Source organism: Paroedura picta, chromosome 2 (assembly GCF_049243985.1).
Source record: "Paroedura picta isolate Pp20150507F chromosome 2, Ppicta_v3.0, whole genome shotgun sequence".
In the NCBI taxonomy this organism is placed as follows: domain Eukaryota; kingdom Metazoa; phylum Chordata; class Lepidosauria; order Squamata; family Gekkonidae; genus Paroedura; species Paroedura picta.
Genome location: NC_135370.1, coordinates 37,053,768 through 37,081,546, shown reverse-complemented (window position 1 = coordinate 37,081,546; position 27,779 = coordinate 37,053,768). Strand labels below are relative to the sequence as shown.

At 43.1% G+C, this 27,779-nt stretch overlaps 1 protein-coding gene across 3 annotated transcripts in view; it reads left to right on the top strand.

Annotated features, from left to right (window-relative positions):
* Window positions 1-27,779, top strand: part of UBR3 (ubiquitin protein ligase E3 component n-recognin 3) — a 128,538-nt gene that overhangs the window by 6,681 nt on the left and 94,078 nt on the right. For all 3 annotated transcript variants that reach the window (XM_077319757.1, XM_077319756.1, XM_077319755.1), the window contains exons 2-10: window positions 4,193-4,332; window positions 5,326-5,493; window positions 8,316-8,498; window positions 9,041-9,090; window positions 13,213-13,279; window positions 16,918-17,048; window positions 19,365-19,593; window positions 22,266-22,445; window positions 24,739-24,872. In XM_077319757.1, the coding sequence (XP_077175872.1) occupies window positions 4,260-4,332; window positions 5,326-5,493; window positions 8,316-8,498; window positions 9,041-9,090; window positions 13,213-13,279; window positions 16,918-17,048; window positions 19,365-19,593; window positions 22,266-22,445; window positions 24,739-24,872 (1,215 nt within the window). In that variant the 5' untranslated portion in view covers window positions 4,193-4,259. The remainder of the gene's footprint in view (window positions 1-4,192; window positions 4,333-5,325; window positions 5,494-8,315; window positions 8,499-9,040; window positions 9,091-13,212; window positions 13,280-16,917; window positions 17,049-19,364; window positions 19,594-22,265; window positions 22,446-24,738; window positions 24,873-27,779) is intronic.

Sequence of the window (27,779 nt, the reverse complement as noted above, 5' to 3'; positions counted from 1 at the left end):
CATAATGGACGGTGGTAGTTCTCTGAGAGCATAATCCCAGCCCTGTAGTAGTACTTTATTGGCAGGGCAAGATGAACAAGTGCTGTTGAGTTACAGAAGGGGAAGAGGCAGTGGTCATTTGCTGTCCTAGTGAAAACATGTGACAGCAGGAGTCACCCTATCTTCTGCCTCCATTTTGGTAAGGAGGATTAATGTGTGAATTCTGGAGGTGTGCCAGTTTGTAAGCAGAGCTCCAGAGTGTAGCCTGCGTACTGCGATAGACGCTGACCATTGTTAGTACGAATGCCAGAGGGAGAAGGCAAACATGACTGTGGAACTTAGTCATTTTTTATTTTCATGCACTTACACTGTTTCATAACCAGGTGGGCAAACCTATAATTAAACTCCAGCCCTATGTTACAAATCGGACGGGGAAAAGTCACATTATGCCGTTCCATATCTGTTCTCTCATCTAGGTAAATTGTCCCGAGCTCTTGGGGGGCAGTTCTCTCCCCGTCTTTGTAATAACGACATTAAAAAATTCCAATGGGATAATTTTTCCTCTGACCATTATAATGTGATGGGGGAAGAGGAAAGGACATTCATTTAATTCAGTGGTGGCAACGTGATATAACGTTTTTAGCTACGCCGTGTCGTCTCCTGGGCTGGAAGCAGTAATGTTTTCCGGCCAAGCCAGAATTTTATGTGATAGGTTGCCGGATCATAAAATAAAAGAAAGCCACCAGAACTCATCCAGTACAGTACATTGCATCAGTGCTTATCACATTGTCGAAAGAAATCGATTGAAAATCTATGCTGGCATTGCTTGGCTTGTGTATCGACATTTGCACCTGATGGAGAATGGCAATGAGGCATAACAGATCCCGTTCTTAAGCTGGGTTCTGGACTAAACCGCTGCTGTATTGTTGCCAGCTGAGGGCTTACAAAACTCACTGCTCCTTCTTGTGCATGGACCCTAAACACCTCTCTTAATCTAGTGAGCTGTCCTGACAAGACTGTGTGTTCACAGCTGGCTAAAAAGATAAAACCCGCATATTTCTTTTGCTGATTTTTTTTTGGGGGGGGAATGGAAAGGGGGAAGGGAAAAAGGTATTAATATGCTATCTGATACTTCTTATTTTAGCATCTGGCTGGCAACCGTGAACTTTGGAGCTGTTCTTTTAATCCATGTTTATTGACCAGAAACTTGCCTTTACTGTTTCACGCCTCTCCCTTTCTCCTTGTTCTGTCATTTTTTTAATTCTTTCCCCACTGTTACTGATGGTCCGGCAGGTCAGTCAAGAGTGTATTAGTGAAGACAGTCCTTTATCTCTTTGGGTATTACTCTTTCCATCATAGCAGACAGCCACCTTCTCCCCCCTTCCTTCCCCCCAAGCTAAACAAACTTTTGACAGCTATGAGAAAGATCAGACTTCTTGAAACTTTTGTGCCCGCTTGCATTTCTTGCTGGAAGCTGGAGTAATGCTTTCCTTGGCACTGCCGTTCTTGGCAACATCCCTGCAGTCTGAATTTCTATCATGTTTCCTGCAATTGTCAATTCGTGATGGCTTCCAGAATTCCTTCTAAAACATCCCACTGTGGCATCTGCCAGTCCATCGGATTGTTTTCAGTATGTCTGTTGAAGATAGATACACGACTGCTAGTACGCTTTTGGCTCGTCAAGCGGAATTGTGGAGGGTTTGCTTTGCCTGTGCCATTATATCCCCCTCTACCAGCTTGGTGTAGTGGTTAGAAGCTGCTTTAAGACTCCTTCTGGTAAAGAAAAAGCAGCATATAAGTTCTTCTTCTTCTTCTTCTTCTTCTTCTTCTTCTTCTTCTTCTTCTTCTTCTTCTTCTTCTTCTTCTTCTTCTTCTTCTTCTTCTTCTTCTTCTTCTTCTTCTTCTTCTTCTTCTTCTTCTTCTTCTTCTTCTTCTTCTTCTTCTTCTTCTTCTTCTTCTTCTTCTTCTTCTTCTTCTTCTTCTTCTTCTTCTTCTTCTTCTTCTTCTTCTTCTTCTTCTTCTCTTTCAGTTTTATTTTTAGTCCTTTAACGTGGTATGTTCATCTTCATTGTGCCTCTCTGGAAATAACTATTATGTTTTCTTTTTATAAATGAATAGTAGGCTGTGTAGCATAAGGAAGGACTTGATTCATAGCTCTGCAAATGTAGGTCTTTAACTTAAAGAAAAACTAAACTCTAGCTCAGGAGAGTGGAGAGAGAGATTGAAAAAGATTTATTTATTGGTAAAATAAGGCAGTAGGAGGATCTGTTCTGTAATCCAGGGACTTGTTGACAGTGAACCCTTAGGAACGTGTTGCTGTCAGGACAACGGAAGAACAGAAGCTACAGGTTAGCTCAGTAGTTTAAGAAATAGGTGAATGCTTTCTGAGCTGGATGGCCCAGGCTAGGTGGGTCTCATCAGATCTCAGAAGCTAAGCCGGGTCACCCCTGGTCAGTACAGGGATGGTGGGAGACCCCCAAGGAAGTTGCTGTGCAGAGGCAGGCAGTGGCCGACCATCTCTGTTAATCTCTTGCCTTGGAAACCCTGTGGGATCAGCCTAAGTTAGCCGTGACTTGACAGCACTTCACACATTTTCTTCCAAATGCTATGCCATTAGGCCTGGCCAGTTTAATTGATGCTAAGAAAGGGGAGAGCTGGCGAAACAGATGCAGCTAGAGAAGAAACATGCCTTTTGAGCAGAGCTTTTCATCCAGGGCGGAATTGAGACAATTGTTTGCATGTCACAACTGAAGACGTATTCTGTACTGCATCTTTGAGACCCATTATGCACGGGGGTTTTAGCGCACATTCGGGGTGGAATGGCGGCGACTAAAATCACAGATAACGCACGGTGTCGGCTGCAACCGGCTGCAGCTTCGGTGCATGCCGCCGAAAAAGCCGCGTCAGTGAAACGCGGAAGAAAGCGCAGCTTCCGGGTGAGCGGGGCGCAACCAGACGTGGCGCCCGGATCGGCGCGTGCATAATCGGTTACTCTGGGTTTTGCCGCTGTCGCGCCCCGCCCCGTGTATAACCGGTATGCGTCGCGTCTTCCCCCTCCGCGTTTTCCATGTGACCTGAAATCGCCGTTTTGGCGGCCGTGCATAATGGGCCAGCGTGAAGCTTTATCAAGACGGTGGGGCATACTTATTTATTTAAGTAGCTCTGTCCTGCTTTTGTTTCTACTACAGACTCAAAGCAGCTTGCAAGGAACACAGAAATGCAATTTAAATAGGTTTTTAAATATGCAGTACAATTCCCACATCTTGGGTTGGTCCTGTACCTACTAGCTTGGCTCCCTGTGGGCCACAGTCTATAAGCCATAGGCTAAGAGACAAAGCAGGGTCATGAGCACTTTGGCTCCTGCCTTAATTCTCCCAACTGCGGTCATGTCCAGGCTTCAAGAGCAGCAGGCTTGCTTCAACAGATTCATTTATTTCATAGAATCATAGAGTTGGAAGGGACCTCCTGGGTCATCTAGTCCAACCCCCTGCACTATGCAGGACACTCACATCCCAATCGCTCATCCACTGTAACCTGCCACCCCCTAGAGCCTTCACAGAATCAGCCTCTCTATCAGATGGCTATCCAGCCTCTGTTTAAAAATTTCCAAAGATGGAGAACCCACCACCTCCCGAGGAAGCCTGTTTAATTTTATTTATATTGTATATATATTGCAGCTCAGGGTGGTTTACAGTGAACATTTTCATTGTACAGTGCAAGGAACATCATCATTGGGAACATATACTATTTCAAATGGTAGAATTTGTAATGGTAAAATATTTAACACTTGGCGTTAGAACTTTTCAACTCCACAACTTAGGAGTTGTACCTTGTTTGCTGCAGTGTGGTTTAAAAGAGCTGCACAGTTCTTTTAACTGTCTTCAAATCCAGAGCGTGTGAGTGACAATAATTTTTTTGTTATCCTTATCATAATCCGTTTAGAGATACAAGCGTTTCCTTCATACAGTAAACTGCCATAAAGTCAACAAACTTGGAACTATAGGCATAGTATGACTCCAAGTAGCTTTTTCTGTGATATAATTAAGAAGGACTTGCTAGGTGGAATGGGAATATCCTTCACATTTTTCTAAGAATACTAAATCTGTTAAACCCACATGGGTAGTGCAAATGATGGGGGGGGATTGTAGTTTTCTGTTCTATCTTATTAATTAGCTGCCTGGCAATGTTTAATTTTGTACAACTTGGCTTGCAGGTTTTGCAAAAGGCATCGGATAAAGTCAAGTTCAGAAGTTCCATCTGTTCCAAAGGATCTGCTGATAATGTCTGAATTAGTTCTTCCACAATTCATTTTCTGTCTTATTCAGTACTTAAGGGAAGGCTATACTGAACCAGGTATGGACGCTGTTACTTGTGGAGCAGTGGGGGAACAATCTCACTTGTGTGTGTGGGGGGGGGGACGGGTGTGGGGTGGAGAACTAAGACACAAAGGAGAGATCTCTGTAGCAAAGAGATTTTATTAGGGGGTCACCAGCCTACTTTGTTTTCAAATTAAGTGTATTTTCAAACCTTCTGCATGTGGCAAATTGCTGTCCTGTCGACAAAGTGTAATACGAGAATAGTAAGTGGGGTTGCATGTGAAGCTGATAGAAGATGATTCTTTATAGGTTTTTCTGTTCTTGTATGAGCTATATGTTTTGTCAAGGAGGACAATCAGAACAAGGAGGCTAGTGGCATAGAAATGTAAACATACCTAAATTGAACCCAAAAGCACTGTTATGCTGATATAACAGCACTTCAAAACAGCACTTCTGTTGCTAGTAGAGAGTGAACAATTTTTGCCAGTTTGCCTCTTGTGCTTTGGCTCCCGTGCTGTTTCTGAGCCTCCCCTGAGTCCCCGTAGCAGAATTTTGGGGACCCGTGGTGGTAGCAGTAAGGAGAGGATCCTGTGTTCTGATCTTTGTTTACTTGGGATAATTTTAGATCCAACCATGTGACAACAAGGCTATGTTGAAGGTAAGAGCGAAGGAAAGCCAACTGCTTAGATTAAAAAAAGAATTATCACAGTAATTTGTCCTTCGTGTTTCAGCAGAGAGCAGTCATCCCACAAACGTTATAACCAGCAAGGGGCATATAGTCTCTAGCAAAAGGATAGATGGGATCGTATCAGCTCAGCTAAGGACAGGATAAGCTTTTGGTGCAAATTATGTCCCACTAGCAAAGGAGCATCAGTGGGAGATAGTTTGCACCAACATAATGTTATTGCTCTCAGCTGAGCAGAATGGGCAGGATGTAGCCATTTGACACAGAACTACCAATGAAAAGTTTTATAAAACAATTGTGACCCTCTGGAACAGTCTTCCCCCTGAACCACATTTCTGTCCACAGTTCTTGATCTACCATCAGAAAAAGACATTCAAAAAATCCTGAAAGTCCTTCAGATGTTGGAGCCACACATTTCGTTTCTGGAAGATCTGACAAAAATGGGAGGGGCTATGCGTTCAGTCCTTACTCAGGTTTTGACAAATCAGCAATTCTATAAGGATCTCAGCTCTGGTGAGTTTATTTTTTGCTCTGTCGTGAGGAATCTCCCATAAAGTGACCATGTGTGCTTTGTTCTCTTGCTGCCTGCTGCAGAGAAGCAGCCGTGCAGGTTTGTGGGGCTGTGCATCCCTGTCTCCCCCACCGTTTTCGTGTAATATTTGAAGGCCAGGAAAGAATCCTGGCTCTCTAGCAGCACATATGAGTCATGCTTCCCATGTAGTTAACTGAGAAGATTTCCTCTTGGGAGATGGGACATAAGTATTTTAAATAAATCGATATTGCACGGCTCTGTAGTTTGGTACCAGTGGCAAGATTATTTTACTTTCATTCTTAGTTTTAAAGGCCTGGAGCAAACAGTAGCTTAGTGTTGCTGATTGGGAATCAGGCGTGTAAATACTGGGAAAAGGGAGAAGTACAATTGCCTCTTTTCCTCTGCATATGGAAATAGTGACCCCACCAGGGGTGACCAGAGCCATCACTGGGCCCTAGACAAAGATTTCCCATTGGCTTCTCTTTGTACTATCATTGGTCCCTCCTCAAATGTACAAGAACATACACAAGATGCTTGAGACCAGGAATGCTAGTGTTATTCCCCATCTGCACTGTATCTTCTGGGGCCTCCCGGCCACCCAGAGCTTTGTACCCCTTTTGGCAGATCGGTCTTGCTCTGACCTGCACACAAAAAAGAACTTCCTCCTTGCTCCCAGGACATTTGTCATCCCTCTTTTCGCCACCCACTGATCACGTCAGGCTGGGTTAAAGAAGCTTTTCCTGAAGTCTACAAAAGTTTTCCCTGAGGCCCTTCTAGTACTTGATATCCTAATCTCTGTTCCCTGTTGTGAGGTGGGGAGGGAAGCTTGATCATCTCATTGTCTTTAGCTAAAGCAGGGGTAGTCAACCTGTGGTCCTCCAAATGTCCATGGACTACAGTTCCCATGAGCCCCTGCCAGTGTTTGCTGGCAGGGGCTCATGGGAATTGTAGTTCATGGACACTTGTAAAAAGGATGCCTGATTTAGGACTGGAAATTAACTGAACTGATTCCCCCCCCCCGCCTGCTGTCTGCCCAGAGAGAAAAACTTTTAAAAGCTCCTGGCGAAGGTTTTAATCACTGCAAACCTCCAAAGAAAAATTTCTCCACACGCTGGCCTCCTTAACTACAAAACAGAAAAAACAAAACCCAGCAACTGCCCATCAAAATCGGGGTTTCTCTAAAGCACTTTATAAACCTAGTCTGGTATAATTTAATTAAATATAATTTAAGAAATCTGATTTACATGTTGAAAGCTGTTTGTCAGTGTAATGTTAATTGTTTGAACTCCTGTTGTGGTCTCCATTGTGTTTCAAAGGTCAAATTTACCTTCCTGTGGTAAAGTGGCCCAGCAGGAAACCACTCAGGTCCTAAAGAGGAGAGAATGAAAAGTGAAAGTTAGAGGGAAACAAAAAGGATGAAAAGCCACAAAGTGATGCAAGCAGAGGGTGGGGCGAATGCAATCACCCTTCCACTCTGGACCCAACATTGTGGGCATACTGTTCTCCTCTTTACCAAAACACTGCATAGTTGGGGGGAAATGTTAAACCTGTGTATCAGAAGCTCTGCAGTGAGGTGTCTTGAGTAACAGCGTATTTATTCTGTTATGTTATACTGTTTCTGATACCTTGGCCCAGTTACTGGGCTGCATTAGCCAAAGTCTAGCATGATTCATACTACAAGTCTGGAGGTTTTTAATCTCTACTGTGAACTTTTGTTATTTAAAATATTTTATACTGCCTTTCCACCTAATTTTTGGGTCCTTTAGGTGGCGAACAATTACACATTTTAAAAATCAGCTTTAAAAATATTACATGTAATATTACATGTACATATTAAGGGTTATGTACATATTACATGTACATATTACATGTAATATTAAGGGTCGTTGAGGTGAACATTATACAAAATGGAAACATCTTCATCTGCTGTTGGAAGACTGAGAGGGAAAAATGGGGAGAGAGTTCCCTAATTTTGGTGCCACAACTGAGAAGGCCCATTTTCAGGTTGCCATACAAAAATATCCTACATTAAAATCATTAAAATACATTGTTAAGAGGGCAGTCCCCAGCAGAGTTGTACCTGTTGATTTTAGTGGATTACAAAGGATATAATTCTTATTTGGACTGCACTGTAAAACAGCTAAATTAAAACAGATAAGGCAGAATTGACATCTGTAGCCTTCAAGTTGCCCCATAAACTTCTGTCTTCCATTCTTGCCAGAAAACGTCCAGTGGTGGGTGCCCACCTCACTCTTTCTGGGAGGATGTTTCGTAACAGTGGAGCTGCAGCAGAAAAGGCCAGGGCTGTAGCAGATAGTATCCTTGAGAACAAGGGGAGTGCTAGGAGATTGTGTTATGAGGATGTGGTTGCCTCCGGGCCCGGTTTATCCATGTAGCATGTGCTACGGGCCCCACATGTCCAGGGCCCGCAGTGTAGTGCCTTCCCCCTGTGGATCAGGACCATAATCCCTCTCCCTCCCCCCTTTTCTTAAAGACACTCAGAGTTACACCCCATTTCCACTGTGGGGGGCCCTTTACCCCTCCCCCCTCATCTAGCTGTTTCCACTACAATTGTATTCTGCTAGAATCCCACAAATATTTAAACTGGCTCAGGTGCTATGGGCCCCCCACATCCCTAAACCACTCCTGGTTGCCTCAAAGGGTCATATCCGGAGAAATGGTCAAAGTATTTTAAGCCTCCAGGACATGAAGGACTTCATAGGTAAGCACAACCTTAAACAGGACACATAAATAAGCATCTAGTGAAATAAATACATTTATTTGTAATTTTGTCTATTTTTAGGTGGGGGAGAAAACGCTTGTGCCAAGAAGAGCCGTTTAGGTGCAGGAGAAAATGCTTGTGCCAAGAAAAGCCATGAGAAGTACCTTATAGCGTTGAAGGGTTCTGGACTGACATTTCCCGAAGAGAAACTTGCCAGCGGAGGGCAGGAACAAGGAGCCGCAGCCAGCACGTCAGCTGTTCAAGGTTGGTGCTGTTTTTCTTCTTAAACAAAAATATATATTCTTAAAAATTAAAACTTGAAGCATTTTGTGGACAGATTATTAAAACATACCCTCTTCTGAGAGGTCAAATGTGGGGGTATCCTTGGAGTTATACAAGTCCAAGGGACATAAATTGAAGCAAAACTTTGATTCAACTTCCAGAACTGAAGACTAGGCAAAACCTAATCTGAATTCTTATGTAATGGAAACTGAATTTCTGCCATGGAGGAAGCCCTCTCCCCTCTTCTGTTTGTTAGGAAATGTAAAATTTGGAACAACTGCATTGTTGCCGAGATTCCGTGGCATTTCTACAGCAAAATGCCTTCTTGCCCCTGTTCTGTGCATAACTGCTGAATCACAGGCAGCCCTTGCTCAAGAATCCGGCACTTCCCTGCTAGCCTTTCCCTTTCAGTTACGGTCAGACCTAGTACAGCCCTCGTTTGAATGTCTTAATGCCTCAGATTATGCATTTTGTCCGTTTATGTGTGAATTTATAAAGGATATTTTAATTTTTAATTTCACAAGGTTGTGCAGGTGCTACACCCGCTTCAGGGCAAGGTGATTCTTCAGATGAGGTGAGATTTCTTAAAGCAATAAAATTGAATATTCATCATTATGTGAAATGAATTAAATTCCCCAAGCCTCTCTTTTTGGTTCAGTTTTGCTAACCAGTAGAAAGAGCTTGATTCAGGGCAGTGATCTGTTAGGGGGGAGAGAAGTGTCTGTGCAGTCAATCCCTGTCAGCTTTCTCCCACAAGGAGAGTGGTAGCTCATACTGTTTTCGTGGAACTAATTTTAGCAGCACTGGGAACTGGCACGGTAGATAGCCACTTCTGGTGATATGCTTGCTCATTACCGTGCCAATCTTCTTGCTCGGAGCAGGTTTTAACTTGAGTTCCGTAGAAAAGGTTTGTCTGGGTTCTCTCTGTCTCTGGAGCTGAACTAACGTTAGCAATAAGGAGGGGGTCTCCCCCCCCCTTGCCAAGAATCTGTAGAAAAGAAACATTTGCTTTTAGAATTAACCATGCTGTGCAAGTAATGGATGGTCTTCATACACTATAGTACTTCATGCATTATAGGTTTCCAAGACTAACCCACTAAATCAGTGGTTCTCAACCTTCCTAATGCCGCGACCCTTTAATACAGTTCCTCATGTTGTGGTGACCCCCAACCATAAAATGATGCAAGTGTTCTTTCACAGGAATTAAACCAAAACTGACTGATGGTGTGAAGAGCCATTGTTCATGATTGTATATTGTATATAAATTGGCGGGCGCCTTCAGGAGGAGTGGCAACAGTGGCAGCCTCCCCCCAGCCAAGTTGCTTGCCCTGCTGCAACCCCTGTGAAAGGGTCATTCAACTCCCAAAGGGGTCCTGACCCCCAGGTGGAGAACCACTGCACTAGAGGCTCTTATAATTGTAGATGCTCTTCCGAGCTAGAGGTTCTTTGCACCAGTGGTGAGCTTCCTTGCCTTACGAACAGCCTGTCTAGTGGGGGGGGGGGGGGAGAAACAGGGAAAGAAAACTGCCTTCCCATCATCTGCAAGCTCTGTCCTGAGGTGCTGTTGCTGGCTGGGGAGAAAAGATTTAGTGGCTACATTTCCTTCATATGTGTGGTGCTGCTGTGTGCGGAGACCATCTTCTAATTTTAGTCTCACTTGAGCACTTTTTTCAAAATATGCGGATGGAACAAGGCTCTTTCTTTCTTTCTTTCTTTCTTTCTCTCTTTCTCTCTTTCTCTCTTTCTCTCTGTCTGTCTGTCTCTCCCTCCCTCCCTCCCTCCCTCCCTCCCTCTCTCTCTTTCTCTCTGTCGTTCTTTCGTTCTTTCTCTCTGTCTCTTTCGTTATTTCGCTCTCTCTCTCTCTCTCTCTCTCTCTCTCTCTCTCTCTCTCTCTCTCTCTCTCTCTCTCTCTCCCTCCCTCCCTCCCTCCCTCCCTCCCTCCCTCCCTCCCTCCCTCCCTGTCCCAAATGGCCAACATGCACAGATTTTGCCTGTGAGGCTTTTCCTGGAGTTGAGGCTAGTGTTAAGAAAAGCCTCAGCCTGTAAACTTGTGCACATCTGCTTGCTGTACAAGGATTTGCTGCTACTAAAAAGGTTGGAAGACCCTGTTTGTAAACCCTTGTGCTCAACTAGTTATCAGTATTGTCAGAAGACAAAAGTATCCCTTGCTATTTCAGACTTGGATTTCTGTTGTGGTTGAAGAACTATAACATCTTAGATGTTTCAGACATGTGTAAAAGGTTCCAGATTTATTCTTAGCCGCATGAAAGCAGTTCTAGATAGAGAAAGAATCACTTGTTTATATCCACAGCTTTTGTGTGTGTGTTGGGATATTGGGGAGGAATGTTTATCTATGTTGTCATCCAACTAAAGTGTCTGCTGTGTTTCAGCAGCGCTGTTTATAAACTGACATTTAAAAAAGTTAATGACCTGCTGTTTTTTGGAAGTCCCCAAAATTTCAAAACTAAAATTCTTTGTGTCATTGAGAAACTCAGAAAGAAGCTTCTATTTGCTAGTTTCTGTTGACTTTATTATGGGGGCATATGGAAGATAATGGTTTCAATAGGGGTCAGATAGGGCAGTTTTTCAGAGAGAAGCTGAGAAGGGACTAGGTATATTCTGAGCTACTGTTTGTCATGTTGGATGGTGAGGATGGTTTCAGTGAGAGATGAACTTCTAAAAAGTTCAAAAGAAAGGAGCCAGAGTATGGGGATGGGGATATAGGAAGTGAACTGAACATCCTAGACTTCCCATTCACTGGATTATTTCATTGGGTGTTTCTATTATATAAGTGCATAAGGATCATTAGCAGATTTATTGTTTAACTAGTAATCAAGCCCACTGTAATTTAAATACAGCAGGCGCTAGGCCAGGGAGCCCCGGCAGTCGCGCGGAGCATGGCTGCCGGGGGCTCCCTTTGCCGGCGGCCTGATGCGGCGAGAGGCGCTTTGCACCTCTCGCCACATCAGGCCGCTGGCAAGGGAGCAACTGCGAGCCGCGCTTCCTTGTCGGCAGGGCGGGAATCGGCCGGGCCAATCGTCTGTCCGGAGGAAGGGGCCAATCAGGCCCCTTCCTCATCACGGACAAAGCCCGCCCTAACTCCTCCCACCAAGCTCTTAGCGGATTATTTAGTCCGCGGCGCAGGCGCCGCGGGTGTGTTAAGGATGCCACCATATCACATATAACGATGCACGGACAACCTTGTTAAAGCAAAGGATAACCTAGTAACTTGACGACCAGATATCTTGGACAATATATAATACTACTTTGCAAATATATATTAGAAAAAGAAGAGTTGGTTCTTATAAGCCACTTTTCTCTACCTGAAGGAGTCTCAAAATGGCTTACGTTCAACTTCCCTTTCCTCTCCCCACAACAGACACCCTGTGAGGGAGGTGGAGCTGAGAGAGCTCTGAGAACTGCTAAGTGAGAACAGCCCTAAGAGAACTGTGACCAGCCCAGGGCCACCCAGCTGGCTGCATGTGGGGGAGCGCAGAATCAAACCCATCTCTCCAGACTAGAAATCCACACTCCTAACCACTACACCAAGCTGGTTCCAAGTCTAGTTCAGTGCTTCTGTACACAAGTAATGTAAAACAAGGTGGTTTAGTAGCCCAAGATACTATTTTTCACTTTCTTTGAGTGGTGTATTTGTGTGTCTGCTGTACGTTATTCACTAAAAGTGACTGGTATGATTTTAGTGGGACACAGTTCATGCAACTCCACAAAAGCAAACCCAAGTGCTTTGTTGTTTAAAAGCAAAAGTTAGTTTTGTATTACTACTTAGCACTAATGCACGTATTGATCTAAAGGCAGACAATGCAAGACAGACGAAAGATAAATCCCGCATATTTGCCTTGATTTGTATAGTTGGTACCAGTTAGTAATACTGTTGATCCTTCAGAGTTTCCTCTTTGGTGAATGAACACTATTCCCCAAGGAGCCCTGCACTGGTAAGAGATGGATTTGATGCTCTGTGTCATTCCTCTTAAATCTTCAAACTTATAAGAACCATGAAAGGAAGCAGCGTTATATTTGGTTATTACTTGGGGAAGGGTATGTAGTTAGGAAAGTACATCTGTTTGAAAAACATTTTATTCTCTCATGCTAATACATTAGTTGTCTAAACTTTCAGCATGCTGGTGACAGAAATTCCCTTGTCCATAAAGGAAAAACAACACAGTACTTAAACCACAAATGTTACAATCACTTTCTATTTGGGGTGGCCTCAGTATTCACCTTTAGGTAAATATATTTAGGGTTGGGATAGGATTCATGTAAAGCCTAAAAGATAAAATCGTGACAGTATGAATCAAATCTTTTAAAATATTATAAAACTGAGTAATTCGTTTCTCTGTTTTCCTCCTTGCTCATAGCAGTTCTCTGAAGACACGTTACCTTGAGTCAAATGATCTAGAGACACAAAATAAACTTCCATAATTTAGATTGTGTATTCATGAGGATTGCTAGTAGCAGCAAAGCCAGTAGTTGAAAAGGCATATGGAGGGACTACTGTGAGGAAGATTACTAAACAAAACTTGAGTTTGGAACCAGTTTGCTACAGTTACCAAAACATGTATTATCAAATGGTTACCAGGGTCCTTTGTTTCTGTACTGTTTTCTTTTAAAAATGTAGTTAAAGAGTAACAGTAAGGTTTTTATATTTCTCAACTTCCAATTTTCCCCCCTGTCTCAGGAGGATCAAGATGGTACCCAAGGTGTGGGAAAGCGCAAGAGGGTGAAGCTAAGCACCACCACCAAAGGTACATGGCAGATTGTGTTGAAGTAACCATGCCTGTTCCATGTTTAAACGCCATTGCCACAGGCCAAAATACATTGTATCAAAATACATATGATAACATGAAATACTTCTAATAAAGATTAGGTTTATGGTACTTAACCCAGTGGTTGCAGCCCTCCTAGTGTGATAGAGGTGACCAGAAATTTCAGGGAGGCATGACCAAAGTGAACACTGAATTTCCAGATTTCTAAAAACTTATCTGGAGGAAAAAATACAAGGCTCCAAATGTGCAGGAAATTCTATACAAGTGGAAAGGACATGCGTGACTATGACCACTTACGCACTGGGAACTTCACTGCCCCAGCTCCTGTGCGCGAGCACAAATTGGGGGCGGATGAGGCGCACCAGGCCAAATGCTCCCCCGTGTGGATGCAGGAAGAAGTGGGGCAACATGCCACAACTAAAACTCCAGCCTGCAGCCCGGCATGAAACCTCCAGTGCGTAAACGGTCTATGAGCAGCATACATTTGCAGTAAATAATTTGGACCCGATCCTCCCTTATGCAAAGGCGGTGCCAGAACACAGATTTATCACAAGCACATGGAAGGATACCCTGATAGACCACGCAGGTGATACAAATGCTTGATTGCACAGTTGAAGCCATTAGTTGCTGCTGCTGGTCGCTTACCAGATTGCTATATGGTGAAAATTAATCAGAGGCTACAGACTGTATGGAGCCCTGACCCAGAAAGCCCAGGTAATCTCATTAGATCTTGGAAGCTAAGCAGAGTCAGCCCTGGTTAATACTTGGATGGGAGACCACCAAGGAATATCAGGGTCATGACACAAAGGCAGGCAAGGGCAAACCATCTCTGAATGGCTCTTACCTTGAAAATCTGAAGAGGGGTCACCGTGGCTGTGACGATGGCAAAATATATATCAAGAGAATCAGCTGAAGTACAGATTTTATTCAAAACAATATGTTTTTTTGGGGGGTGAAAGTCCAGTTTTGTTCTACACATCAAGGCCTTTATATGAGAAATCAGTTAAGATCCAGCTTCTCTAAGACCATTTACGCACTGGAGGTTTCATGCCAGGCTACAGGCTGGAGTTTTAGTCAGGGCAGATTGCCCCTCCTCTTCCTGCACCCACACGGGGGAGCATTTGGCCCGGTGTGCCTCATCTGCCCCCGATTTGTGTTCCTGCATGGGAGCTGGGGCAGTGAAGTTCCCAGTGCATAAATGGTCTAAATCAGGTACTATTTTTTTAAATAGATACCAGTCTGTTTGAAGTAGTTCTTGCCACATCAGTTCAAGCTAATTCAAATTTGCACCAGTTAACCATGGCTCTCAAAACAAAGCAACCTCCGCCAACAAACGCTCTTCTGAATAGTATTGGAATTGAATAAAAACTGGATTTTAACTTCATCTGTCCTTGTTCTTGTTATGTGCGAAGTAGTGTCCGACCCATCGCGACCCCATGGACAATGATCCTCCAGGCCTTCCTGTCCTCTACCATTCCCCGGAGTCCATTTAAGTTTGCACCTACTGCTTCAGTGACTCCATCCAGCCACCTCATTCTCTGTCGTCCCCTTCTTCTTTTGCCCTCAATCGCTCCCAGCATTAGGCTCTTCTCCAGGGAGTCCTTCCTTCTCATGAGGTGGCCAAAGTATTTGAGTTTCATCTTCAGGATCTGGCCTTCTAAAGAGCAGTCAGGGTTGATCTCCTCTAGGACTGACCGGTTTGTTCGCCTTGCAGTCCAAGGGACTCGCAAGAGTCTTCTCCAGCACCAGAGTTCAAAAGCCTCAATTCTTTGACGCTCGGCCTTCCTTATGGTCCAACTTTCGCAGCCATACATTGCAACTGGGAAGACCATAGCCTTGACTAAACGCACTTTTGTTGGCAGGGTGATGTCTCTGCTTTTTAGGATGCTGTCTAGATTTGCCATAGCTTTCCTCCCTAGGAGCAAGCGTCTTTTAATTTCTTTGCTGCAGTCCCCATCTGCAGTGATCTTGGAGCCCAGGAAAATAAAATCTGTCACTATCTCCATTTCTTCCCCATCTTCCCCATCTATTTGCCAGGATCTGTCATCTGTCCTAGGCAACAGCAAATGTACACAAAGAAGGAAAAGTGTTAGAGACAGCATTCAGCAAAACAAAAAGGGAACATATTTTTCTCTCCGTATGCCACAGCAAAGTTGTTTTTCACCCTCTGCTGTCCGTTTGAATTTTCACTGATGCTTTTTTATAGTTGCCGAATTTTTAAAAATCCAAAACATTTCAGAGTATCACTACACCATCACTGCAACAGCAGTAAGCCAGCTGGAGGATCCTATTATGTAGTGATCAGCTAGCATTATTGGTTTTTTTTTTGTTTAAACATTGTAAATGTGGACTAATATCATAGTAAATGTGGGCGGGGCATGTAAGACAGAGCTCTTCTGCCAGGCTTTTGGTTGTGGCCAGGTCAACCATTAAGGAACATTGTGGGTCTCACCTCTGTTACTCTCCAGAGAAACCATCATGTCCTCCTGGGTTGCTGGTTGCTGGTGGGCAGCTGGGGGGGAGTGGTTGGGTATGGGGCGGTTAGTGTTTTAAGTTGTATATTTTAAATTTGTAATCAATCTTGGCGTGAGCCACCGAGAGCTGCAGTGCTACGAGCGGTAGCATACAAATATAAGAAATAAATAAAATAAATATCTTGAAATGCTGTGACAAGCCACCGTTTCTTATCATCAGTGAATTTAGACATACTACTTTCTTGTCCTTTACCATAGGTAGTTATTTAGTACACCTGCAGTCATTAGATGAGGCATGCACTTATGAGGCATGCACAACAAAAAAAGCCAAGTTACGGTTGGTTGTTCTGTATAGGAATAGGGTAGGGGTGTGCCATAATTCTAACGTGTGCTGAATCGCCATTAGCAGGATTTCTTGATCTGGGATTCTGCCAAAGCCGAATTTCTAGCAAGGGCCTGTAGCTTGCAAAAAAGCGCTCCTAAGAGCCACTAGCATTCCAGAGGTTTAGGTTGTCCGTTTCTATTCTTAGTACCTGTCGTGCCTAACCCCTAAAACACACTGTAAGTTTTGAGAATCTCTGGATGCTGGTTACCGGACTGTATCCCACTTAGATTTCAGTGGCTGCAAGGAAGAGGGGTGGGTGATGATCTTCAGTCTCCCCTGAGGAGAACTCCAGTCCCTGCCTGTTTATTCCTGGGAAGCCACCTTTGGGGGGCTGCCATGGGAGAGGGAGGATGGGCAAAAAACATCCCCCTGAACCTGCAGAAATCTAGGCAGGACCCAACCCACAACGTGTAGCATTTGAACTGAATAGTTGTGTTCGTTATGTTGTACATTATTTATTGATTGATTGGTATTTAGACTTATATACCGCCTCTCCCAACAATGTCGTTGCAAGGCAGCTTATAAGTAAAAGAATAAAAACAGAATAAGCCATAAAACCCCATAGATAGTTAAACCAATATTAGTTAGGCCACAAGTGTTTTTGTTTTCTTATGTACATTTCTAGAAATTAAGCAATAAACCAAACTTGTGTGCCTCGTTGCAAAGGGGGAAAATATTGCTAAAATACAGAACCTTGTTAGAATTTTTTTCTTCCTTATCAATGCTTACTTGTGATTTTATTATATATTTTTATACAGATCAATCTATCATGGATGTTTTGAAGCATAAATGTTTTCTAGAAGAATTATTATTTTGGACAATAAAGTATGAGTTTCCCCAGAAGATGGTGACTTTCTTACTCAACATGCTTCCAGATCAAGATTATAAGGTATCGATGTGCTGCATCTTTGTAGCCTATCAAAATATCCCTTATAGGTTATATCAGAGAGCCATTGTACTTCAATGCAGGGCGGCTGCAAGTAGAAAGGAACACAGAAGAGAATAAATAGTTGAAACATAGTTGGAAGGAAAGGATTCCAAACCTGTACTGATTACAGCTACTTTAATGCACTACAGTTGAAGTGTGTTATTGCTTTCTTATTATGGGCTGCGAAGAGCATCTTATCCACTAGGCTTTGTCTTTATTTTTTATTGTCCTTTATATTTTTTAAAATTATTATTTATTATTTATTAAATTTCTCACTATCCTCCCATGTGGCCCAAGGTAGTTTACATACAGTTAAAATTAACAATAAATAAAAACCAGTAGAACAATAATCACATTAACTGTCTAAAACATAGTAAAAAAAAATAAGTAACCAGCAGCATTTCAGTTATAGTCATAGCAGCCTCCACATTATTCTCTGCGCATAAATCTCTGACTGGATGTCTCTCTATGGAGGTGTTTTTGTGGGGGAAGGCCATAGATGTAGTCATTGAGTCACTGGCTCCAGCCAATGGCTTGTTGGAAGAGCTCCATCTTGCAAGCCCTGTGGAACTGTACCAGCTCTATCAGGGTCCGGATCTCCTCCAGGAGCTCATTTGACCAAATAGGGACCAGGACTGAAAACATTCTGGCTCTGGCTGAAGCCAGACATACTTCCCTGGGGCCAGGGACTGCCAACCAGTTGGAATTCGCAGAGTGAAGTGTTCTTTGAGGACATAGGCAGAGAGGCAGTCCTTCAGGTATGCTGGGCTCAGACAATGAATGGCCTTAAAGTTAAGTACCAGAACCTTAAACCTGATCTGGAATTCAATTTATATTGTTGACAGTGAGGACAAGCTACGCCTACCACTGTGGCAGTCATAGAGTACAGAAGCCATCAGAAAAATACCAAAAAAAATGCCAAATCAGAGTGGCTTCTTAGCATATCAATGCTTTGGATAGCATCTGGAGCTCATTGAAGGGACTACTAACAATAGAACTAATCCTTAATACTATTTCGCTCCCTTATATATTTGGGAAACAGCCCACAAGGAGAGAGGCAGCTACAGCCCTTTGCGGCCCGCAGGTGCGCTCCTGATGGGGGGGAGCTGGGGAGGAGTTTGCAGCCTCCCTGTGGGCTGCAAAGCCCTGTCTCCTCTGGCGGGGTGGGGTGGGGGGCTTTCCACACCCTTTAGCTCGCTTTGCGGGCCAAAGGGAGCTGCGGCAACCCTCTCATGCGCTCTTGACTGCCACCCCTTTCAAAGCCCATTTTTAAAATGGGCTTTGATGCTAGTTAGAGAAATATATGCTGTAGAAATGCATACTTCAGTTGACACCTAAACACTTGATCATTATCTGAAGATGTTTCGACACTCCATTGTAACTAGACTTTCAGTTTGATGCACCTGTTGAAATTGGTGTGCTTAAGATCAGACTACAAGTGCTTAGGGACTTGCATGGTATTTTTAAAAAGCAAATACTGCCATGGGAAAAGAGAATTGGGTTAGGATAAGGGCTTGTATAGTAAGACGGGAACTAACAGCTGGCTTGCTGAGAGGGTGGTGTAAAAATCTAACAAATAATAAAAAAAACTCTTTCACCTTGTGCTGCTCCCACACAGCAAAGGGCTTCCATGCTTCATCTGCAGAGGGAGACGTATAGCAATCCTTTGTCCCCTGTGTCCCATCCCCCCGGTGCTATTAGTAGCTTTAGGAAAGATTATTTGCACTGAGAAAATGAGGAGAGCTCATGCTTTCTATGTCTTAAATCTCCCTGTATACCAGAGAAATATATTTAACCTCTTTGTCCTACCCTGCCAGATTTTCTTCTTCATTCCCTGCCCCTCACCTGTATCCCACACCTTACAAACAGTGATGTATAGTGCATTGTTGTAGAAATTGTTTGCATATTGTAAGTATTTGTTGCACTGCAGTGTCAGGAAAGCTCTTTCTGAACACATTCTTGAATGCTTTGATACAATTCATCCCATCTTATACAATTGTTTGATGTTGCTGTGAGTATTGGGCTGCTGATCTAAAAAATCTTTTAGATATTTCTTCATACCATGAGAAAACATTCTGTTTCGCTTAATCAGGTCAAGAGCTTAAGGGAGGCCTATGATGTTATTTCTTTCTGAGATTTCATGTATGTTGTTGCTGGCAAGGGTAGATGGTTCCATCAGGCATCCTACTGTGGATTTTGTAGAACCTGTTGAGTTTATTATTCTTGGATAGAGGAGGAGGGAAAGGGTAACACGGGTGTTTGTTTTTCACCTTGCAGATTGCTTTTACAAAAACCTTTGTGCAGCATTATGCATTTATTATGAAAACGCTGAAGAAAAGCCATGAGTCTGACACAATGTCCAACAGAATTGTACACATCAGTGTCCAGTTGTTCAGCAATGAGGAGCTGGCACGGCAAGTGACAGAAGAATGCCAGCTTCTCGATATTATGGTCACCGTCCTGCTATATATGATGGAGAGCTGCCTTATTAAAAGCGAGCTGCAAGGTTGGTGGCATTCCAGTTTTTCCTTTAAGATACTTCAGGAGTCTTTCACAGAATAGTAGTTCTTCTTGTGTTTAGGCTGTATTTTAATTACTGCCTTTTACTTTTGAGGTGTTTAACCCCCTCGCCCCATTTTAATATTACTGGTTCAGAGCAAAGGCTTCTAATCTGGAGAGCCAGGTTTGATTCCCTGCTCCTCTTCCACATGCAACCAGCTGGGTGACCTTGGGCTCGTCACAGCACTGATAAAGCTGTTCAGACCAAGCAGTCATATCAGGGCTCTCTCAGCCTCACCCACCCCACAGGGTGTCTGTTGTGGGGAGAGGAATGGGAAGGCGAGTGTAAATTGCTTTGAGACTCCTTTGGGCAGTGAAAAGTGGGGTATAAAAACCAACTCTTCTTCTTCTACTGCTCCCTGTTCCATATCTGATAACAATGGATACCCCGCCCCCCGCACATGTGGATTAAAAAAAAAAAGCCTACCAGGGAGAATCTCAGGTTTTCAGAAACATAAAAATTTACAAAACAAACAGATGGTTACACTCACCTTCCTGCAGAACATGCAGTGTCTGTCCACGCACAAGTGTTGCATTAAAAAGTTATGTGAAATACATAGAAAGGAAGGGGTTGGCCACGGTTGGTGTGGAGGGAACCGGCTAATTGGGCAGGTAGGGAAAGTGGGAGGTGACTGTGGTTAATTGAGAGGGGAGGAAAACCGAGAAGGAAGTGCGTACAGGGAGGAGGGAATAGAATTTCCTGTGCTCAGTGAGTCTTTGCATGTACCCCTCTTGTTCACCTATACTAGTCTTTTGAATTCAGGAAAAAAACAACTAATTTTATAAAGTTTTCCTGCCTGCATATTGTAACATGGCTCATACTTGTAACCGGTCACAAGATTAGGGGCAATTTACTAGCCCAGTCTATGGGCTCACATGCATGTTGCTTCGTGCCACGTATATCTATTGTTCCACATTTACTTTTTAAAATCCAGTAACCACCTTTAAGGCTGTGAGTTAAGTGGAGGAAGGAGAAGCAGGGGCAGTTTACCCTTCCTGCTATTCTGCTCCAAACAACCTTCCAACAGCTGGAGCAAAAAACAACTTCAGGATAATTTTCAGCAGAAAAATGGCTTGGAAAGGAGGGAACTAAATATTCCCTGCACTTTTCTCTGCTTGGAGGTATATGTTAAGTAGCATATGTTAAGAGAAAAAATACCAGTAGCTGCAAATATTCTGGTATATGCCAACTGTGGTGAAATGCCATGAGCCGTTGTGGTGTGGTGATTATTGTATAGGACTAGGATCTGGGAGGCCTGTGTTCCGATCCCTTCTCTGCCGTGGAAACTTGCCAGGCGACCTTGGGCCAGTCACTCTTTCTTAGCCTAACCTCCCTCACAGGGCGGTTGTGAGGGGAAAATGAAGGAGAGGTGAACAATATAAGCAGCTTTGGGTTACCATTGGAGCAAAGGCAAGGTATAGGTGAAATAAGTACAATAATAAATGTGCACATGGCGGTCCCGCCATGTACCTTGTGAGGCAAGAGAAAGGAATCTTTGATGTGAATACAGAAATTTTTGGTGGGGATTAGAAATCAAGAGGGTTAAATGACTGGGAGCTTTCTGGTCTTCATGAACTGCCTTAAAATTCATTGAAGTTCATGTTGACTCTTCAGCTTGCGAATTTTGGTTCACAAACCACTATCCAGTCGAAATTTGTCACGAACTTCTATTCTTAGCGGGTTTGTGCTCAACTGTAGTGATGAGTGTCCCAGTGCCTAGTCACTTGTATTTATGTGAATGTAGCATAGTGGCAGAGGCTCTTGTGGCGCAGAGTGCTAATGCAGCAGACATGCAGTCTGAAGCTCTGCCCATGAGGCTGGGAATTTGATCCCAGCAGCCGGCTCAAGGTTGACTCAGCCTTCCATCCTTCCGAGGTCGGTAAAATGAGTACCCAGCTTGCTGGGGGGTAAACGGTAATGACTGGGGAAGGCACTGGCTGCCATGAAAACGCTGGAGGGCGTCACCCCAAGGGTCAGACGTGACCCAGTGCTTGCACAGGGGATACCTTTACCTTTACCTTAGCATAGTGGCTCAGCAACTGAGGCAGCCTTTCTCAACTTTTTTACCATTGAGAAACCCTGAAGCATTCTTCAGGCTTTAAGAAACCCCAGAAGTCATGTAGTGCAGAATATAGTTGTGCAGAATATGGTTGGGAGCATAGCTGTGGACACGCCCACCTGGGGCCCCTCCCCTTCCCACCCCTCCAGGCCCATCATTGGCCATATTGTCAGGGAAGCATAGTTGTGGACACGCCCACCTGGGGCCCCTCCCCTTCTCACCCCCTCCAGGCCCATCACTGGCCATTTTGGGAGGGGAGGCAGGTTAACACAGCCATAAATGGTCATATCATCCGATAAATGTTTAACAATTAAAAAAAAACATTGAAAATTAATTAATTCCTACCCATTCAGGAACCCTTCCAGGACCGTCAAGAAACTACAGGATTTCATGAAACCCTGGTTGAGAAAGCCGAGATAGATGATTTTTATTCTGGTTTTATCTTTTTTATGTAAACCGCCATAAGCCGGCTGAGCCGAGAGTGGCGATCTATAAGTATGAAAATAAAATAAATATCATCAAAATAAAATATGACCGTATCTGTTTAATTTTCTTACAGATGAAGAAAACAGTTTGCATGTCGTAGTGAACTGCGGAGAAGCTCTACTGAAGAACAATACCTACTGGCCGCTTGTCAGTGATTTTATTAATATCCTTTCGCACCAAAGCGTGGCAAAAAAATTCTTGGAGGATCATAGGCTATTAGTAATGTGGATGAACTTTGTATCATTTTTTCAAGGTATGTGACATTTTGTCAGGGTATATGAACTAGTTTTGGATGAATGGAAGACGCTTGATTAAAACTTCAGCTGCCACGTTCAAGTGACTTGGTAGTAACAGAAATGTTCTTCATGTATGTCTTTGTGCTCATATAATCCAGTAGTCCGTAGAGCTCCTTTCTAATTTGGAACTTTCCTCTTCCAGGATGGAGGTTTTAACAACAGTTTATTGCAAAATAAAAATGCGTCACCATTTAAATATTCCTGAAGCGAATGAATGTTAACTATTGCACTAGTATCAACACTGTTATAAATAATCTTAAAGATGAGTGTAGAAAACTCTGCATTTCAAGATTCATTTTTATGGGCACAAGTTTCCGCTCTAGGTTATGTCAACTAAACAGAGGTTTAAGGGATGAAGCATGGATCTTGCAAAAGACTGGAAGATTTATATGGGTCAAGCTTCTTCATGTAACTAGTGGTGGTAGGGGAGAAGATGTGACATGGTCAGAAAATTAGAAGTCAGTGTAAGACTGGCTGCCTGGGTGTAATATTTGGGCCATGTAGATGTGATGGGTTTGTCCCGTTTATGAAGATAGGAAGCTAGTTAAAAAGTTGAGGCTATGGTCCAGGAGGTTGTCAGATAATGCCACAGACTTACTAGGTAGATTGAGGCAGGCTGTGCTTTCTCTCATCTTTAGCCCCAATCTTCAATGAAGGGGTGATAATACTAGGCTGCTGAACAAAGCAAGGGTAAGGATTTCTGTGACAATGTGTGCAAAATCCTCTGAACACCCAAAATAACATAGAAAGGATGATGATGATGATAATGATGGTTTTGTTTGAAATCATATTTAGTCATACGATTATGAATCTGCCCCTTGGTCCACCAAATCAGTATCGTCTACTCAGACTGGCATTGGCTGTCCAGATCTTAGGCAGAGGCCTTTCAGATCACCCGCTGTCAGATCTTTTAACTGGAGAAGCCAGGGATTGAACCTGGGACCTTCTGCATGCCAAGCAGATGCTTTACTACTGAGCCTCAACTTCCCTAGTTTTTTGCTAGGCTGATTAATGCCTGAAGTGGTTGATGGTTCTCAGGTCCTTCATTATTAAGTTCTGAGGAGGTGGGGTTAAACTTCTCGGAGAATTCTGACACAGCAGTTTCATGCTGGAGTCCCGTGAGCTGCCTTATACCGGAACAAAAAGTCAGTATTGTCTCAGATTGGGAGTGGCTCTCCAGATCTCAGGCAAAGATCTTTGACATCACCTATTCTTGGATCTTTCAACTGGACAGGATGTCAAGCAGATGCTCTGCCACTGTGCCATGGCTTCTTATGACTTAGTGCTTTGGGGCCAAAATGTATACTTGGTTGACGAAAAGGCTATATCAGAAGTAAGGCTGGATATTGTAGATCTGTTCCACTAGTATAGGGAAGAGTTTGGAGTGTCTTTCATCAACAGAAGGCTCTTTTAGCTTGAGCAGTAGTTTTCAACATTCCTAATGCCATGACCCTTTAATACAGTTCCTCATGTTGTGGTGACCCCCAACCATAACATTATGCAAGTGTTCCTTCACAGAAATTAAACCGAAACTGACCAATGGCGTGAAGATCCATTGTTCATGATTGTATATGAATTGGTTTTTTTCTGGGGTTTCTCAGTTCAGTTCTGCCTCTTGTCCCACCATGCCGATCTCACTCTTTTCTGCTGCTCCTGGCTGACGAAAGCTCTATCTCGATCTACCCCGCAAAGCTGTTGTGTGGGTGAAATGGAAGGGGAGCAATGTCGGCCACTTTGGGACCCTCTTGGAGAGGAGGGCAGGGTACGAACTGAGTAACGAAAACCAATGATTTGGAAGAACAAAAATTAAATCTGGGGCAACTTTAAGACCTGCAGGAGGAGCAGCAACAGTGGCAGTGCCCCCCCGGCCAAGCTGCTTGCCCTGCCGCGACCCCTGTGAAAGGATCGTCCGACCCCCCAAAGGGGTCCCAACCCTCAGGTTGAGAACCATTGAGCTAGAGGGAAGCACCTTCACTAGCAAATTAAACTTATGGTCTCTTGCTCACAGTCTTTTAGTCAGATGGCCATAATTGTTAATTGGTCACTGTTTTCCTTCTGCTAGAGTAGACCACTGGGCCTGTTGCTGTACTGACACCTTTGATTGTATGTTTCTATACAATGTTTTTGGCCACAAACCACCATGTCATCAACAGAATCTAAACCTTTCAAGTTCATCATACTTGGTTTACAGTGTGTACAGAGTCAAAACTCTGTTTAGCCGTAATGATGTACAATGTTCTTTTGATCCAGGTATGAACTTAAACAAGAGAGAACTTAATGAACATGTTGAGTTTGAATCCCAAACCTATTATGCTGCTTTTGCTGCTGAGCTAGAGGCCTGTGCCCAGCCAATGTGGGGCCTCCTATCCCACTGCAAAGTCAGGGTAAGTTGAGCTCCAGTCAGTATCTCCCAGTGGCTCTTATGTGTCTGGAAATCTTAAAAAGAAATAAGCAGCGTAGCCTGTTGTACATTATCCTTTATTAGACTTGTGTCCTAAAACCTGTTGTGGCAGCAATGTAATTTGTGGTGCTTATGTCTTTGTCAACTCAATTGGTCTCAATATCTAGTTCAAGCTGTCCCAATCAGGGTTTTGTAAAACCCGGGGATTTCTTGACAACCATGCAAGGGTTTCCTGAATGGGTGGGAGTTAATTAATTTTAAATATTTTTTATATTTGTTAAACATTTATCCGGTGATATGACCGTATATGGAGCCAGCTTGGTGTAGTAGTTAAGTGGCAACCTCTAACCTGGAGAACTGGGTTTGATTCCCCATTGATCCTCCCCACGGAGTCAGCAGGATGACCTTGGGCCAGTCACAGTTCTCTCAGAGTTCTCTCAGCCTCGCCCACCTCACAGGGCATCTGTTGTGTGGAGAGGAAGGGTAAGCGATTGTAAGCCACTTTGAGATTCCTTCAGGTAGTAAAAAGCAGGGTACAAAAACTGCAGCTCCCCTACCCCCACCATAAAGAAAAGATAGTAGGAATTGAAATCTAGCTGCCCTGCGAACAGTCTAACCTGATTTCTTCAAATTATTTGGAGTGCTGTTATAGTTCCCTATTTGAGGCACACTCAAAGGTAAACAGTGTGTTGTATCAGATTTGAATATCTCTCGCTTTCCAAGCTGGCCTGATTACACCAGGAGCTGTGAAAGAGCTCATCAGTAAGCTGAAATTGGTAAAGGCTCCTGGAATTGATTTTATCTTTCCTGAACTATTGAAAGAAATCGTTCAACAGTTCTTTGCTGAACTATTGAACTATTTGCACAGCATTGCAGTGTTCTTATGCATCGTTTTTAAAGCTAACACTGTTTATAATGAATTTGAAGAACTCAATTTTACCATAACCGACCTAATAAGTTTGTTTTTACTTTGTCTTAATGCCAATAAAGGCTCTGTATTGTATTGTTGTTGAAAGAAAACCCAGATTGGTGGGCATCTAGCTCCCCCTCCTTTCCTAAAAATAATGTCTTTGGTATAATACCTGATAGCCGGAAACTAGCTATAATCTCCCCAGTCTTTAAGAAAGGTGTCAGCACAAATCTGGCAAATTATCGTCCAATTAGCTTCCTATCTATAATTGGGCTTGGGAAAATCTGTGCCTGTTTTCTTTCATAGGCGCTATCCCAGTGAATAGACAAGTGTGTCGTCTGGAATCCAGCACAGCTTGGTTTTAGAAGAAACCATTCAAGTGTACATCATTGTTTTAGTTTATCTTCTACTGCACCAGAGTGCATTAAATGGGAAAACAGCACCTTATATGCTGCGTTAATGGATCTTTGCCAAGCTTTTGATTCTATACCACATACTTGTTTTTATTTTATTTATAATCTAATTTACATGCCTCCCTTCCACGAAGACTCAGGGCAGCTCGCAACAATTCATAAAACGTTTTAACATTAAAATGTTGAAACGTTTTAACATTAAAGCGGTACACTTTTTAAAACCTAGGAGCGCATATTTTATTTCCTATATTCCAAAGTGGTGGGGGGAAGGAGGAAAGTGCTAAATAGTTACTTCCAGTATCTGTGCCTGTTTGTCGGTCGAGAGGCCAGTTTTTTGGTAGTCTCCTAGTAGTGTTCTGTAGGCTTCAACTATAGGCCTGGTAGAGTAGCTTTGTCTTACAGTTCCTGAGTAACTATATTAAGCCCTGCAGGCCCCAGACCTCATTTGGGAAATCATTCCACCAGGCCGGTGCTGAATCTGAAAATGTCCTGGCTCTAGTTGAGGCCAATTTCTTTTCTCGGGGACCAGGGATCTTGAGTAGGTTTTTATGCTTAATCGGCGATAGATTTCTCTCAGAGATGTAAGGGAGGAGGCAGTGGGATAAATTTAATGTGGGAGAAATTTCACTTTGTATCAATTCCTGGTGGACTGATTTCTAATCAAAAACCTTTACTCTGACAACCTTGTCTACGTATGTCCCTCAAGGAATTCACCTTCGTTACAACCTATCAAAATGGATAAGGGCATTAGACAGGGAGGTGTTCTTGTCCAGTTTCTTTTTAATTTGTACTTCAATGCCTTGAACCTTAGGGCTGAGCTTTGTGTTCATTACCCCTCTGTTCAAGGTCACCATTTCTATGCATCTTTCTACAGCTGATCTAGTTGTGTTCAACCACACCACTATAGGTCTATTAAGCTATTTTAGTATGGGTTATTGGTGTCCTGCTATCATTCAATACAAGCTTGCTGTTTTGTTTTGTTTTTGTTTCGTTTTTTGCCAATGTCTTGCTCTTTCTTGTTATACCATCTCATTGGTAATTCGGCTAGAATTTGGTCTTCCTCAAGTTTTCACTCTAACCTGGATAAAATTCTTTAAATTTAGAAGTTGCCTTGCTGATATAGGCTCATTACTCCATCTTTTCCATTTTGTTATAACTGATTTTTCTTAGTTATCCCAGTTCAAGCTAATTGATTCAAAATTGGGCTCCCTGTTTACAAGGCCAGTTTTAATAAGGAAACCTCTGCCAAATAGAATCTTTATATTAGCTCAGGAAAAGAGTTTAAAGAGAGACCGGGTGTGTTAATTACTGATGCTAATTGTAAATGTTCTCCTTTAAGCACCCTCAAACACAGTTTTACAAGGATGCTTTTAGTCTCCAGTCTTATTTTTATTATTTGATGATACCTAAATTTAGATGAGCAGATATGTTAGGACGATGTAACGCTTTTAACTCAGCCCCAAATGATGGGATGATTAAAAAACATTCCTTCAGAGAATAGCTGATTTTTTTTTGTTCTCGCCTACCAGATTGCACTTGGCATACTTTTAAATATTGTTGCTAGCTT